Here is a 17650-nt window from a genome sequence, read left to right as displayed (position 1 = left end):
GATGGGTGGTTTTTCCTTTCCTCTTTCATTTCTTCCTCCCTCATTTCTTCCCCCTTTCTTCTCTCCCTCCTTGTTTTTCCTCTCCCTCTCTCCTCCGATTTTTGTCTTTCTTTCCTAAAAGAAAGGACAGTATAAACAGCCTAAGGTCTCATCACAAGGAAAATTTAATACAGGCTATAAAATTTACAGGAGACTGAAGTAGCCAATGACAACCCTTGTTCTAGACATTAAGAGTCCATAAGGTGAAACAACCATGAGAGACCTGAATAAAACATGATGGTGAATGGGAAGTTAGACAGGCAGCTTTCCTCTAAAGCAGCTTTGCTGCACACATGGCATTGCTTTTCACTTCCCATTGACATGACCATAACTATATTTGAAGTTCACTTTAGTGCTGCTATATTACATCTTCATATTGTATCACTGTGAAACTTTTAGTGGAAAGACCCATTGACCTAAGTCCCATTAGCCAGAAATATATTCATTTCTTTCATACTTACCACCCACATCTATTTTATGATTTAATTTATATTTTGGCTTCAAATTACTTAACTATAAAATGAAGGGAATGATTCCCAGTTCAGTAGGGTTGTATTAAACATTAGAATATGACATCATAGCATAACAACTACCTAGTACTTGGGGATGTAAAAATCACCCAATGAATGGAAATGCCTTTTTTAAAACCAGTGTTATTATTTCATATCATCTCTCAAAATTTGTGTTTCACATTGACCCGTTGGTCTTATTTAAATGAAAATCTAATACTTACAAAATATGTACATAATAAAGTGGAATTAATATGTACTTCTCTTAGTTGCTTTTTCCTATGAAATAAGAGAGATTTCTTTTCATAAGATGAAGTCTTACAAGTTATTCAATGGGAAAAAGTTAATCTGGGAAACAGAGTGGGATCATTCTTCCTCTGGATAGAATGGAAATCCCTCTGAAAGTGTGACACAAGCCCAGCGCCAGCAGAAAATGGTATCAATGATATAAAAAATAAGTAAGGGAAGAAACACGCTATTTCACTGAGTGTGAGAGTTTCCATTGACAAAACTGTAATAACTGTGTTAGGAAACTCTTGTTTCTGCCAAAGGATGCTTCTGCATAGATGGAAATAATGAGTAAAAGGACCCAGTGACAGCAAACTACCTGGAGTGGGAAGGTCCGTGGTGTCTCTAAGTCAAGGACTCTTTTCTTTGCCATAGAGACACTAACGAAGGTGGACAGAATGGTCAAACATCCAAAAGTTCTTTCTTTGTTCTCAAAATTAGAGATGTTTCTCCTCCCCAAGACCCTAAGGTACTAATAGGGAAATCTTACTCCATCCTTTCCTTTGGTGGAGAAATACACAGAAGCCAAACGAGGTGAAAGACTCTATGTACCATGGGGAGACACTAACTAAAGCTAGAGTAGGCTTGGCTTTACACACTTATAATCCTTACATTCAAGAGGTAGGACAATCAGAGTGTCAAGCTTATTCTTGGCTACATAGGGAGTTTAAGGGTAGCCTGATCCACACGAGACCCTATCTCAAAGAAGTAAAAGGAAGAAAATACTAGTAACATCCAAAAGTACCATAAAAACCAAGGTGGAGAAAATTATGCTACAGATACTTAGAAAATCAAATCACTATTAGAAACAGAGCCCAAGAATATATGCAGGACTGTGTACTGAACATAAACATGGTGATACTCTTCTAAAATAAAAGACTGAAATAAGGACTCAGCGCCTACTAACACAATTAAATAAAATGTTTATGTTACAACAAGAAAGAACCCATCATAAGAGAAACAAAGACTATTACAACTTGAGTGAGGAAAAATAAATGTTATGTCAACCCTGGGATGAAACCAATGATGGACATATGTGACAAGGATGTCAATACTGCTGTCATAAAAATTCCTCAGGAACCACTGACAAGTTCTCTTTAAAGCATTGTCATGGCAAAATGAATTATAGAAAATCTCAACAAAGAAATAGGAACAACAATGAGGAACTATATTCAAATTATAGAACTGAAAAATACAATAAAAATAATGCACTGTTTAATCTCAATAGTTAAGTGGAAATGACAGAAAACAGAATCAGTAAATTTGAGAACAGAACAACAGAAGTCACCCCCTGGAACAATAATGAGAAAACAGACCTAAAAAAAAAAAAAATCAACAGAGCCTTAGGGACCCACGAACAATAACAAAATATCCAACACTCATACCAAGGAAAGACAACAGTTCAGCTGGCAGTAGTTAAAGAAACAATGAAGTACTCAAATAAAAAAAATTGTCAACAATAAATTTGGCATCTTGAAAATTACTCTTAATGTACAAGGGCGAATTTATAAATTCCCATGCAGATGGAAGCTAAAAGAAAACATCCATAAGGTACTTGCCATTAAAGATTGTTTAAGGGAACTTACTCTAACTACATAGAATGGTATGACAGGAACCTCAAGCATAAAGAAGAAGGGATGAGGAAATGAGCAGAAATGTTTACATCTGGTTAGAATATACCCTTCTCTATGCTTATGAATTAGGTTTAGTAATTTAAACAAAAGCTTATAATGGTATGTGACACTTGAAAATTGTAAAGGAACCCAAGTAGAGGTTGTATTTCCACACTCCCCTCAAAATGGCCCAGTGTGAATGTTGGAGTAAACTTCACTAATCTTGTATGTACATTTTAACACCTAGAATAATAAAAATTGTAAGAAAGGATACGAAGGCCTATAAAAAATGGGATAGCTAGGAAGTCAAGAAAAATACACAATGGATCAAGGAATAGAAGAAGGAAAAGGAATGCAAATAGAAAAATGGAGGCACAGTGTGTGTGTGTGTGTGTGTGTGTGTGTGTGTGTGTGTGTGTGTGTGTGTTAAATAACTTAGTTACTCCAATTAAAATAGACAGATTATTAGAGATAAAGCATGATACAAGTGGGAAAAAACTCACTTCAAGTACAACCATATAGGTAGGTTGAAAGAAAAGGATATAAATTGATAAATCATAGAAACATTATTTTTTAAAAAAGCAGTAATGGCCATATTAACATCTTCAAGAATGGAATCCAAATCTTTAAAATGGCGCTGTAGAAAAGAGACGTCTTACATGATAATGAACAACCAGTCTACCTGGAAGATGAAATGAAACTCAACATTCTTTTTTGAAACAATAGAGCCAGAAACATGAGAGACAAAACTTGGTAGAACTATAAAGATAACTCATCAGTTGGGTTAAGATTTCAACCCTCTGCTCTTAGTAGCTCATAGGGCAACCAGCTAGACAATGCACCAGGATGCAAGGGAGCTTGGAAACTGAGAAGCATTCGGATAAAACTGACAGATGTCAAAGAAACCACACATCAGCAAGAGCATACACATTTCCAATGTCTTTGTAACGTTCCAGGATAGACCGCATACTGAGATAAAAATAATGAAACCTTAGTAAATCAAATAACTAACCTGTAGAGAATATTTTCTCCAATGGTATAGAGTCAAACTACAAAGGAATAGGAGAAAAAGAGTTGGCCTTCCGCACATCAGAGTAAGCAGTCAGCTAAAACAACCAGCCAGAGTGAATGGAGAAATCAAGTCTTTAATTACTTCTGAAATGGCACATTCAAGAGGTGAAAAGGGCAAAAGTGTGGGCTCCTCCCATCTCACTTTTTGATAAGCCTGTGGACATGGTCATGTGGTCAGCATAGAGGTAGGACTGATTCACAGCTGTGTGAGCCCCAAACAAAACCAGAAAATCCTGAGTACTGACTTAGTGGAGGAAAACACCTCAACTTTCTCCCTTCCCCTCACAAGAGGTCTTGGCAAAGTTGCCATGAAGGCCTCCATCTTGGGGCTGCTGAAAAACAGACACCCCCTTCCAAAGGTGCCTGGGCTACAAATACACCTATGTATGAGAGTGTGCTTGGCCATCAGGGCCTGAAACCCTTACAGCAACCCACTTCACAGACTGGAACATTTGGCTGTGGAAAAGTTGGATGAGGAAAGTGAACATAGGGATTGGCAGGGAAAACTTTTGTAACTGTCATTGGCCAGGCCTGAAGATTCAGAGAGGATTTTGACAAAGATAAAATACACTGTGTGATAAAGCACATTGACATTAAACACCTTAAAATAACCCATGGGTCAAAGAAGAAGTCTCAAAGGAACTTTCAAAACACACAGAAGGTAATCAAAGAAAATAAGACCAATCAAGTATATAGATTATGGCAAAATTTTTGTTTAAAAGTAAATTGATAACACTAAAGACTTCATGTACATTTTTAATAAAGTCAAAGCCAATAATCAAGAAAATAATGATGAAAATGGAAATTAATGAACTTAACAATAGGAATACAGTGGAAAAATAAAGAAAATTGATGAATTTATTGCAAAGCTGACAAAAATCCAAAGTGGCCACACACATCACCAGTATCAGCTAGGGTGGAGTTTAGAGAGAGAAGAATATTCCTGCAGCCACTACCAAGGTTTTTAGACTGTGCACAGCATCCTTAGCTCATTTGCTCTATCACTTCCTTCCAGACCAAATGAGACTACCTTCATGGCCAAATGCCCATGTAGAAGGCAGGATTACCTGGTAGACCAATCAGAGGAAAACCTCACTGTCCAACTCTACAAAAGCCAAACACAACCTTCTTAGCACAACCAGGATGAAATAAACCACTTAAATGCCAGCTTTAAAAACTATTCTCAAAAGAAAATATTCCAGATTTGCATGTGACTTATTCGGTCTTACGTTTTTTTCCTGTAGAATTGAATACAATTATATTTAAGCCTACACCTGTTAAGATATTGCAGGTGAAAACGATGCCATTAAGTCATGTTTTTGCCCCCAACAGGTCTGGGGAGGAACTTTGGAGACCAATGATACCCTGTTAGCCACAAGCTGTGGGGATGTGGCTCCCGGTCCCATTGTCACATCAGGAAACATATTCACTGCTGTCTTCCAATCCGAGGAGATGCCAGCCCAGGGCTTCTCTGCATCCTTCCTAAGCCGTAAGTAGCACTGGAATCTAAACCCTTGAGGAAGGGCAGGTACCTCAGACAGGCTTGGGGAACAATGGGAGAGCCCCATCAAGAATGGCTCAGTAGGGATTCTGGGAAGGAACATGAGTGAGCCACCTAATTCTGTAGGAACATCCTTCCTTCGCAAGTCAGGCATGGCTGTATGTGCTTGTATTCTTAAGAAGGCAAAGACAGGAAGAACTGGAGTTTGAAACCATTTTGAAGAAAAAAAAAATAGAGTGCTATCGGAGCTGAATTTGAGAGTAGGTCAACTGGGTATGACACAAAAGGTTCCACTACGCTGATTGCTGAGCATGAACTAGGTTAGTGGGAACTGTAGCCGTTCTCAGGCTTGAGATGCTGTGGCCTGTGCATTTGGCTGAATTAAATCAGGTGGTCACTGTGTGCAAAGCGTTGTTCAAGGAAAAGCTTGGGGGAAGGAATCGGAGGGAATAATGCAGCAAACAGATATTTCAGATTTGAGTAAAAGAACAAGGGTGATGGAAAGGGAGTGGTGATGGCCAACTTCTGATGTAGCCTCGGTATTCAGATGACCTGCGCACATCTGTGTGTGTGTGTGTGTGTGTGTGTGTGTGTGTGTGTGTGTGTGTGTGTGTGTGCATGTGTGCGTGAGTGTGTGTGTGCGTATGTGTGTGTGTGTGCACGCGCGCGTGTGTCTGTGTGTGTATGTGTGTATGTATGTGTATGTATGTGTATGTGTGTGTGAGTGTGTGTGCGCGCATGTGTGTGTGAGTGTGTGTGCATGTGTGTGTGAGTGTGTGCATGTGTGTGAGTGTGTGTGCGCATGTGTGTGTGCACGTGTGTGCATGTGTGTGTGCACGTGTGTGTGCATGTGTGTGTGTGTGTCTGTGTGTGTGTGAGAGAGAGAGAGAACAGAGACAGACAGAGACAGAGACAGAGACAGAGAGATTCAGTGTAAAAGGATGCATACATTGTTATAATTTACCAGTCAGAGGGTGACATACATTAGCTAGAGATATATGAAAACAAATGTTGCATTAGTGATGCAAATGTATTAGTCTCTGCAATAGTGTGGTTGAACCTAGGGCTTTTTATATGCCAGAGAAGCATTACTTTAGAATTATGCTTCCAACCCTTTCCTCTCCACTTCTGAAGTTTTGATGTGTCTAGCTAAGTTGCCTAAGCTAGCCCTTAAGCTCCAGTGCAGCCCAGGCTTGCCTTGGACTTATACTTCTGCCTCTGCTTCCAGAGTAGCTGGGAATACTGGTGTGTACTGCCACACCTGCCTTCTGTATCTGTATTTCCTGCACCTGAGATTCGTGCAAAAATCTGATAAATGTCATGACTAGTAAACTAAACTAGCTTTTAAAAGCAACTATTGTTGTTTTTATTATGATTAGATTTAAAAATAAGGAACAGTTTTCTAATAAGACATTTAGAAAACACTTTATAAACTCTTTAGGTGACTACTATAATACTTTTCAAATAAAATTAAAGTAATTTTCAGAGACAAATCACACTGTATGTGTGTGCTTGTGCATGTGTGTGCAGGTGTATATGTGTATGAGTGAGTGCATATAGAAGCCTTGGGTATTCCTCAGGTGCTGTGTTTTCTTTTGCTTTGTGGATGGAGAATCTTGAATTGGCCTGTAACTCACTACATAGGCTGGACTGGCCTGTCAGCTAAGCTCCAGGGGTATTCCTCACTCTCTCTCCCCACAGCTGGAGTTCCCAGGGTACACCATGAAGCTTGGCTTTGTTTTTGCCTGGATTCTAATACTGAGCTCAGGTCCTCATGGTTGCAAGACAATCACTGTACAGGCTGAGTCATTTCCCCAGGCCTCCAATTCACTTTCATATGTTCTGTTTCTTTACACGAACAATAATATTTAATCTTTTGATAATCTTCTTAAAAATATTGTGAGACTTGAAGTGTATTGTATGGTAAAGTATCTATTATGTAGCATCTGAAATTCCTCATGCTATCTAATAAGTTTGTATTTTCCACGCATGTTGACTTATAAATCAAAGAGCCATTCTCTTGGTCCTCTCCTTCCATTTGGAGTGTCTCAAGATATTTTCTGTAGAGACTTCGTCAAATGGGATCTTACATTTTTCTCTTTATGAAATAGTTGCTACAGAATGAATGTCTTGATGATGTTTTTTTTATTCTTGTGTAGGATGTGGACGTAGGTTCAGTGGCACCAGAGGTGACATCATCTCTCCAAACTTCCCAAAGCATTATGACAACAACATGAACTGCACCTACTTCATAGATGTTGACCCTCAGTCTATGGTCATCCTGACCTTTGTGTCCTTCCATTTGGAAGGTATGTTTATTCCTTGCCAAAAATCAATTAATTTTAACTGACAAAATAGCTACAGTATTGATTTAGGGCTTTGATAAAGGTTTTCATATAAGGATGGTTGGCAGTGTGGCTATGTCAGGGGAGTTAAAATATCTACTAACATACAAATTTTTGATTGTGAGAGCATCTAGAGTCTATTCTTTTAGCAATGCTCAAGTAGATACTGCATCATCATTAATTATAATCCCCATGTTGTGCAGAAGATTTTCTGAATATATTCCTTTTGCACAAAGTTAAGCAATGTGATCTTTGATAGACATCTCCCCATCCTTGCATATTGTTCTAGTCTCCAAGCTCAGCTCTTTTAGATTTCACAGAGAAATGAGATTGTGTGCAATTTGTTTTTCCTCTATATATTGTTTTTTCTTTTACCATAATGCTTGAAATTTATTCATATTGCCACAAACTACAGTATTTTCTTCTTCACAAAGACAGAATAATATCCCATTGTACTTATTCATCTGTCTGTCTGTGTGTATCATTCTCTTTATTCATCAGGCAAAGGACTCGTGAGTTGATTTCATGTCTTGGCTACTATGAATATTTCTGCAACAAACATGGAAGAATAGATCGGTCTTCACGACACTGACTTCATTTCCTCTGGGTATATGCCCAAGAGTGGAGTTATTGAAAAGTATAGGTCTATTTTTAACTTTTTCAGAGTCCTCTTTTTCATAGTGGCTACACCAGCTTAAATACCCACATAGTCACCATTACTCATCTCTTGTCTTTTGATAATAGCCAAAGATTCAATTTATTTCAAGCAAACAAAAAATAATTATTAAGCTATTAGACACATGTAGGTAGAATGGTCTAAAACCACCACTTGAAGACAATAATAAACATGTTCTAAACTATAATGCAAATACAAATAAAATTACAAATAAAAAAATCCCTTTTATCTCCATACTGAGGACTGAACTTTGGGCAGGTGCAGTAAGCACCCTACAGCTAAGCTGTAACTACACCCATTACTCTTTATTGTAAAACAGGGTCTCATTAAGCTGCCAAACTGGTCTTGAACTCTTATGTAGACCAAATAAGGCTATAACTCCTGCCTCAGCTTATAGAGAAGCTGAGGTCTTAGGCCTGGCTTCCTTCTGGTTTTTAAAGAACAAAAGTACCATTTTATATATTGCATCCAGAATGAAAAAAAATAAAACAATAACTTTAAAGACACAGACACCACATAAAATCGATTAAAGAAAATACATCTGAAACCTGTTATATTTTAACATAGCATCTTTTTTTCCCCAAGCACAGAGGACTGAACTGAGCAATATACACCAAGTTTGGCAATTGATCTGCCACTGAGCTAAGTCTTTAGGCCTACTTTTATTTTTTGTTTTGAGATAGAGACTCTGGCTAAACTACTCAAGTTGCCCGTGAACTTACTCTATAGACTTGCAATATGCCTCAGACTCCCAAGTAGCTAGGATTACAGGTCTATGTCATTAGGCCAGGCTCATAGCTTTTAACATATTCATTTGCATTTATACTCTACACACATGCATGTAAACATACACACCTACAATCAGACATGCACTGAAAACTATCCAGTGAGAGAAGCAATTCTGTGAGTCAGAATGGGTACTCAATCAACAATGAATGAGAGATTAGGTGGGTAAGATTAGGATCTGCTCCGCTTTCATGAAATAGCACCATGGGATATCCTTTCATGCAAGTTCTGTGATCTTCACCTCCCAAGTCCTGATTCCTCAGTGGGAGGTTCTAAACACATGCACTTTTTCTCTGCTCACTTTCCACCTCTGTGGAAAGGACTCTTGGTGGATAAACAGGAAGGTTGTTGGTTTGAGCCAGGCTGTGGCTGAGAAAACACACTAGATGTTTAATGAAGACATGACAAGAAATCCCTTCAACTGGATGGGTGTTTTCATCTACTCTTGCTCATAATCATCTTTCCTCACAAATCATCTATTTATAAACTACAATTAATTTGCAATTCTGTCAAGATACTTCTGCATCTTCAAATCTGGAAGGATATATGCACAGCAGGCATGTTGAGCTAATGTGGGACCAAGAATCAAATCCAGCATTGGTAATGTTTCCCTGCATTGTGTGACTTCACGATTTTATATGTTTTTGCTAACTAAAGATATTTCTATAGTCCATGTGGTTGACTAAGTAAAACAAACCAAACACGAAAGATTGTGTTCCATGATTCTATTTGTGTGAAAAGTCCAGAATAAAGAAATCACACACATAGAATGTGGTCCCATGGGGGTAGGACTGCAGGACTAAGAGCAGAAGAGATAGGGATTGGTTGCCAGTTTTCTCTGTAGGGTGGTCAGAATGTAGAATTGGGAAGACTATCACATACTCAAGTGCTGTGGGAGTGTCAACTGGGAACACCTCACCAAAGAGCCTTTGGAGAAACCTGGAAAACATTCCTGCCTTCGTTCTAATAACTCAAACTCTAAAATTGTATTCTAATGAATAAGAAATTGTTCAAATATTTGTGGACAAGGATATGTGTTTTTACAATAGTGTTGAGAGAATTTATGGATCACAGAATTTTGAGCACGGGATGGTAACTTTTACATTAGAACTTAGTGTATACATTGGTAAAATATTTTAGAGGACTATCTACTCACATATGATGCAGTTTTTTGTTAATAAAAATTAGGCTGCAGTAAGTGTGGTCCCATGATGTTTGGAGAGTAGACACTTGCCTATAAACACAAATACACAGCAGTAGCAAAAATTTCCTTAATGCCTTTGAAAACTGCTGTATGTTGTCTTGCAGGAAGGGAAGAGATCAAGCATACCTTTGCTTTAAACTAGAAGAAAATGTTCATGCAAATTTACAATCACCAAAGCCCTGACATTGATGTTTGCATGAACATTGGAAAAGGCTCTCAGGAAACATCAAGGAATTTCTCATGTTCTGTTCATGGTTCCTCTTATCTTTACCTCACTAAGTTTCTCTCAAAGACAGTACTGCTGACATGTGGGCTGCCTGGTTTGGGGGTGTTGTTTTTGTTCTTTTCTGTTTTGTTTTTGTGGCAAGAGAGCTCAGAGTATGGGAATGGTCTCATGTGTGTTAAAGCCTGTTTAACAGCTTCTCTGGCCTCTATCTCATTCTCCAATGTGGCAGAAAAAAAAAATCTTCAGATACCACATCTCCCTTTGGAGGAAAATTGCCTCTGGTTTATAATCCCTGGGTAAATAGAATGGTTCTGTAGACAAGGAAATTCTGAGTAACAGCTGAGTTTATTTGTTCTGGAGTTCTGTCTACTTTCTCTTTTCTGTCCATATTTTGTATCCTGGATAAATATTATTTCATCTGGAACTGAAGTTACATACTGATATAGAGAACCATCTTTTAATTTTGGTTGCGATTTCTGGATCAGTCACAGAATTGTGGTATTTTGTCTGTTTATAGCATCGCTTGTCTTCAGCAGTTCTGCTCTGATGTCGGTCATTCTGTGTTCTGTGTAGATCGCTCAGCCATCACTGGAGACTGTGATCACGATGGCTTGCACATCATCAAAGGTCACAACCTCTCTTCCCCTCCTCTTGTGACCATATGTGGTTCTGAGGCCTTGCATCCCCTCACCGTGGATGGCCCAGTGTCGCTCAACTTTTATTCTAATGCACACGCCACAGACTTTGGGTTCAAGATTTCCTACAGAGTCACTAGTGAGTAACTATACTGCTATTATTTGGAATTTTTTCTTCTGTAATTCACATAAGTGGATTTTGTTATGATTCATCATAAGTCACCAACTTAAAGATTCAGAGACATTATAGCAAAAATGATCAGTTAAATACATGAATCAAAAGTAATTATTTCTTGTTAGAAATACACCATTAGGGACTGTAGAGATGGCTTTGTGGCTAAAAGCACTTGCTGTTCTTTTAAAGACCTATGTTTGGTTTCCAGTGCTCACATGACAGCTTACAATGCCCTCTTTTGGCCTCTGTGAACACTATCTAAATGTAATGCACATACAGACAAGCAGGCACACAAATATATGTGTAAATTTTAAAAAAATGTGTTTTTAAAAAATAAACACTTCCCCTGAACTTTAGCTAAAGTTACCCTCTGAAAATAAAACAGAGAATTGAGATTTACTTTGCAATAGTGTGTTATCCAGCACAGCCACTTCAGGGAAACAAGCACAGAAAACTGTTCCTGGGTTTGTTTTGTCTTTGCTCGGCCACATGAATGGCTAATGGTAGGAAATAAAGTAGTTTCTCTTTTAATAAAATAATCCACCATGCATCTACAGAGAACACCAAAACATGTATTTACCCATGAAAAGAGTCTCATGGTTTGTTCTCAGGAGCTGACATCTGGCTCTTGACCCTCAGCAACTAGAAAGAATGATACTGTGATGCTTTCTATGTCTGATTGCATCAATAAAAGTAGAACACATATTCTCTCCTGGTCTTGGGTGAAGAGGAAGAGGATTTGTTTTATTCTTAATTACTACTTTGGAGAATTAAGACCCCGATGTAGATTCTTCCACTTATTGCCCCTTATTTTCCTAAATTATAGTGAGCATGGTTCAACCCCCCTTCAGTGTCACTTACTTAAAGAATGTGGTTGCTTCTGGCTTCAGATCTTGGTAGTGTGTGGAGAAGTTGTTCAGCCACTGATAAGCTTTCAGAGATCATATAATGCCATTGAGTGAAATAAAGCAGTTGCTATCCAGATGACCTTTAATTTATGACTGCTCTATCCAGAGGTCTGAATGTATGAAGATTTTTGGCACAGTGAAGAATTTCCCCTGCAGAGTTGAGGCAAAACCAAATAAACAAAAGCCTTAAATAACAGCCACAAATTGGATCTAATCTTGGTGATATGTTAGTGGAGTGTATTCATTAGTGACCATAGAAACATCATCAAAATATACAAGCTTTGTATAATTTTAGAATCATAAAACAAATAAACATGCTCATGGGAATACCATCATAAGGTAGGAACATCTGATCCTTGCTAGATACAATTCATATAAAAACAATACCTTATTAGTTATGATGGAACATCATTATATTTTGTGGTGATTACACTGTTGACTGGTGGGTATTACAAAAGGCCATGAGTAGGGAGTAGGCCAAATATTCTCATGCTTCTTGAAGACAAATAACACAAATTTTGGCAAGTATAAGCTTTACTAATCTCACAACTAAATACAAATTTGTAGAACCTGAGAGTAAGGCATTTGACCCACAGAGGTAACTGAGTTCCAACATTTCACCTATAACATTGCATTCCTAAAAGAGAGGACCTGAATCCATGTTGATTTGGATTTCTGTATTGCTGTCTTCCACTATGAACAGAGACAACTGGGGTTCTGCCTGTCTTATTTGAAAACCCACTTGCCACACCATCTCTCTGTCAACCTGTAATTTAGAGTGAAGGGACAGATATACCCCAACATATGAAATATTCTTTCTTGTTGCTTTAATTCTGTTTTTGTTTTTGTTTTTTAAATTAGACTTATTCCCCTCCAAAATGTGCTTTCAAATAGTCTTCTTCATTTCTCTCCTGCCTGGGAAACTCAACATTATTCATAAACACATTGAAAGAGGTTTAGGTCATCTGAAGAACAATCAATATGAACTCTTTTAGGAAACAGTAAACAATATCTTAGACTATTCCCCAAAAGATTTGCCCATGTTATGAGCCACAATCATCATCTTCACATTGGCTTCTCTTCTGTTACAGCCTGTGGTGGAACCTACAATCAGTCCTTTGGGATTTTAAACAGTCCTTTAGAAACAAACACCAACTACCCCAACAATGCCTACTGTGTCTACAGCATCTACGTAAGAAGTGACAGATTGGTTCTACTTAGGTATGTAAGACAAATTCAGCTCTGTTCGCAGGAAAGCTACCTCACTGATGGAGAGCAGGAGTCCTCACAGTGGCCTAGCTGGAATCTAGAGAAAGATAGAGGGGTTCCATATAGCAGGAAAGCCTACAGAGGCAGTAGGCCTCTGATCCTCCACACAATCCAGTGGCGATGGATGTTAAAACAGGAGCTTGATCAGTTAACACCATCCTTGTGATTTCTCAACAGTTGTGATGGTGTTTCACATACTAGCTGTCAAGTTACAAGCCCTACTTAACATCAAAGAGGATACAAAGGGCTAGGAATAATGGTTGCTATTTGTTCAACATTTATTAGACACACGAAGCCTTGCTTAACACTTTTCTGTTACTGTACATGGTCACATTGTACTGATAAAAGTGTCGTGAGAATATGCAAGCATACTTGTATATGTGTCTCACAAAGGCCACATGGCTTCCCCAATGTAACACATATTTAAATGAAGTGGAAAAATCTGGACTTACATCAAGTGGCCTCCCAAACCCATGTCCTGAGTACTTCTACTGCTTTTTGTCTCTTGAAGATAGATTTTATCCCACAAAGTTAATTTTTATTTGTGAATCAAAGCCATTCTAAATTATTGCTTTATGTGATAAATTACATCACAAATAAGTTATCTCTCTAATTCTGCTTATTCCAAGCAAGACTGTTAAAGAGAATGCAGCCTCCATTGTCCAGAGGGATAACATAAGAGGCTTCTTTCTAAGATGCTTTATTTCCATCTCTTCAATTTCACTGATACCTGAAAATTTCAGCATGTGACAGGAGATCTGAAAGTTAGGCTAGTTGGTATGCAATGCAGAGTTTTCCACGTAGAAGCTTGACAAGCTGGGATAAATGCCTAGTCATCTGTCCCCTATTTGTCACTGATAGGTTCTTTCCTGCTGATTATGAACTCTAAAGTTTACTTTCAGCACTTACTGTCCATTGGGTTCATGAAGTGTAAGGCAGGACTCATCAAATTGATTTAGCTCAAGAAGAAAGTGGTTTATACATGGGACTTTGAAGGAAACTTCATGTCAATCCCACCTGAGATTATTTGTGAAGAAAATGTGTTCAAGGATAAAGGTCCTGCAAGTCTTAGAACAAAAAGCTGCCAAACTACTAGGAGGAAGAGGCCAGAGAAGGGATTGACCATCCCAGAATGGAAGTCCAGGCGCAGCTTGTCTAGGCTTCTTGTGGTAGTGTTTGCTTCTTACATGTATAGGATGTACAAGTTGCTGTAACAACGTGCCATGAGATAAATGACTTATACACAACAAAAATTCTCATAGTTTTAGAGTCAGGTGGGGGGTATTCAAGATAGGCAGTTTCAGCATCAGATGGTTATGTACTTTCTGGTTCATAGAAGAAAATACCTCCTAGCTGTACCAGACTTGTCCTTCAGCGGTGGAGGGTGGGAGGGCATTCTCAGAACTCATTCATAAGAATACCAATTCCATTCACAAAGTCTGCACTCTCACAAGCCAATCACCTCCAAGAGCCCTTACTTCATAACACTGTCAACCTAGAGTTAAGATTTTAAGATGGGAATTTTGAGGAGAAATATCCAGATCATCACTGACAAAGACATACATGTTTACATTTCCAGCTTGACCCTGGAGATCCATAGTCACAGGTCTTTCCACATTTTGGAAAGGTATTCACAGTATACATCTAGTAGCCTTTATTCTATGAAACAGATACTGTTACAGGGATTGTGAAGGCATACATACTAGTAAAAAAAAATGCCTGTACACAGGCTCTGAAAATGTGCTGGACACACATGGGGAAATGAGTTTTTCTTAGCATTTTCTATGCTGTTTTGGGGAAGTCATGACATATTTGAGTGCCCCTGAAAACTCAGATTTTGTCATTCCTTTTAGATTCCTCTTTTGTAAGAACAAATTTGTTATCTATACACAATAAACTCAAATATGTCAAAAATAACAATTAAAAATAAATAAAAATGTCATTGGAAATGGTTTTCCTATTGTTCTGACATAATATTCTTTAAAGAGAACAGTAAAAGTTGGATTTTATGCAAGGGATCAAGAATTTTTTTGCCTGGATCTTCAAAAACATTCATCTAACCAGCCAAAATCCTTTAGGGAAAGACTCAGGGTTATTTTAATACTCATAAAAAGGAAATATTTAGCTATTTGATATTTCAGAATTATTCCGTATTGTCATATTATTCCTTAAATGTGTTAACAAAAAATATTGAGAGAGCAGAACTAAGCCTGTCAGATGGGTCTAAGATAAGAGCACCTATGAAGTCTTCCTTTTTTGGGTATCAAGAAATAGTTGCTTAAAGCACTTGGGAGGCAGAGACAGGCTGCTTTCTGTGAGTTTAAGGCCAGCTTGGTCTACATCAAAAGTCTCAAGACCCTATCTCAAAACCAAAAAACAAAAAAAAAGAAATGGCAGAGCACAGGCCTGGAATAAAGTACTAACTAAGGCCATCAAAGGGAAATCAGGATGAATTTGTCAGGAAGGCTATAGTGGTAGCAAGCAGCCTGAGGCACACGGATTTAGCACTTCTCTTTGGTATGAGTAGTCTCAGTATAGCCGACAAGATGCTCGGCCAACTGTGCTCACTCAGTGGCCAGGGCAAATGGTAGCTTCACTCTTACGTTTGCTTCTGTGGTCCTCACTGCAACAGAAAGGCTGTATATCAAAACAAGCAGTGCCCTTACCCTCTGCTGCCATTTCTGTAGCCAGGGCAGGTCCTATGGCCACACTAGACTTGTGTGTGTGTACATCTAGTTATCTCTACCCAGGCAGGACAGGGCTGTGTCAGGAGCCTCCAGTGATCAACCCAGGGATCGATGTGTGAATTTCCTGTTAGATTAGTCCAGTGACACAGCAGAGTTTAGTTCATTCTATATTACCACTGCTTCATATATTATAAGAGCCAAAATTATTCCATATTCTTGTTTTATAAAACCATAACTTAATTTTACTGCGGACAGGCTGTGTAGCAGATGCAGTAATTTGGCTGTATCACATTGTTGCACTTGGTGTTTCTATAAACATGTTAAAAGATGGAAACAAGAAACTGGAAGAACCAAAGTTGAGCTATATGAACCAGAATTTCTTCTATTTCTCTTAGTATTCTTCACATAAATAAAGAATAAGACAGCAGTGCCAATTATCATACAACACAAGAAAAAAAGAGAGAAAGAGTATATTTTTAGGTGAGACTGAAAACACCTAGCCTCATATTGGGGTGATAACATAGGCCAACTTGTTAATCTTAAGAGCTAGAGGCAGATAATGGGAAGAAATGCTGGAAGGAGTCATGGTCCTTGAAGATGTAGTCACTAGTAAGTTGCCCTTGTTCAAGAAGTAACCCCCCCCCCCCGTCCCTGCCATACTTACACAAGCAACTCTAGTTAAATGATATAGGGCACATCAAAAAAACCATGGAAGTAGTGAGATGATTGCTGGGAAGAGAAAGGGGTTCAGCAGGAGAAAGGTGGGTGAAAGAATAATGGGGAGATATGATCAAAGTCTATTATATATGTATGTAATTGTGAAAGAATAAAAAATATCTTCTAAAAATTGACCTCACTTGAACCTGGGCCTCAATGGTCTTGGAATGTAGAACTGTATTTTATTCATCTTTACATCTCCAGCTCCTATCACAGCTATTAGTATATTGCAGCTACCCAACAAATACTGACTTCACGTTTAAACACATCAGTAATGTCTTGTTTATAAGATCTCTTTCCAAGTGAAGCTTGAATACTGTGTTGACAGTCTTTTGTTTTCTGCATTTTTAAATGTTATAAGAACTGCAGGCACAATTTGATGGTCATACAAAACAGGACATGAATAATAACCAGATGTACTTCACAGGTTCAAGCATTTTGACGTGGTTCCCTCCAACTTATGCAACAATGACTACCTGGAGGTTTTCGATGGTCCTGGCATTGGAAATCGGTCTCTTGGAAAGTTCTGTGGTTCCACAACTCCGCAAAATCTGAAGAGCACCAATAACAGCCTGACACTGCTGTTCAAGACAGATTCTTCACAAACAGCAAGAGGCTGGGAAATATATTTCTGGGAGACAATAGGTGAGCATTTGAGACATGAACGTTTTTTTCTTGCTACCCTTCTTTTTCTGCTTTATTTAATTTTTCCCACCAGCTAGTCCCAGCTGATTTTCATTTAAACATAGAGGAAGCCCACACAGAAGGCCTCATTTACTATGGTTGCTTTATTCCTGGAGTGGTCAAGAGTCTTGAGAATGTATGTAATGTTTTTCTGACTGTAAAAAGGAATGCACCAAGAACCCAACCACCTAAGGAAGGAAAGAGGAACTTAGAACAAAGGTCCTGATGGGAAATGGCCAAGGCTCTAACTAGCACAAGTGGGAATGGATGTAAAGAAAGAATCCAACTACCAAAGGTCTTTAGAAGGCCAAATATAT

General features: G+C 38.3%; 1 protein-coding gene across 2 annotated transcripts in view; it reads left to right on the top strand.

The window, feature by feature from the left end:
• Cubn (cubilin) overlaps positions 1-17650 on the top strand; it is a 222821-nt gene that overhangs the window by 175631 nt on the left and 29540 nt on the right. For both annotated transcript variants that reach the window (XM_036188531.1, XM_036188530.1), the window contains exons 55-59: positions 4853-5009; positions 7181-7330; positions 10832-11032; positions 13068-13197; positions 17077-17294. In XM_036188531.1, the coding sequence (XP_036044424.1) occupies positions 4853-5009; positions 7181-7330; positions 10832-11032; positions 13068-13197; positions 17077-17294 (856 nt within the window). The remainder of the gene's footprint in view (positions 1-4852; positions 5010-7180; positions 7331-10831; positions 11033-13067; positions 13198-17076; positions 17295-17650) is intronic.

This window comes from Onychomys torridus, chromosome 5, assembly GCF_903995425.1.
Source record: "Onychomys torridus chromosome 5, mOncTor1.1, whole genome shotgun sequence".
Lineage (NCBI taxonomy): Eukaryota > Metazoa > Chordata > Mammalia > Rodentia > Cricetidae > Onychomys > Onychomys torridus.
This window is presented reverse-complemented; position numbering and strand designations above follow the sequence as displayed.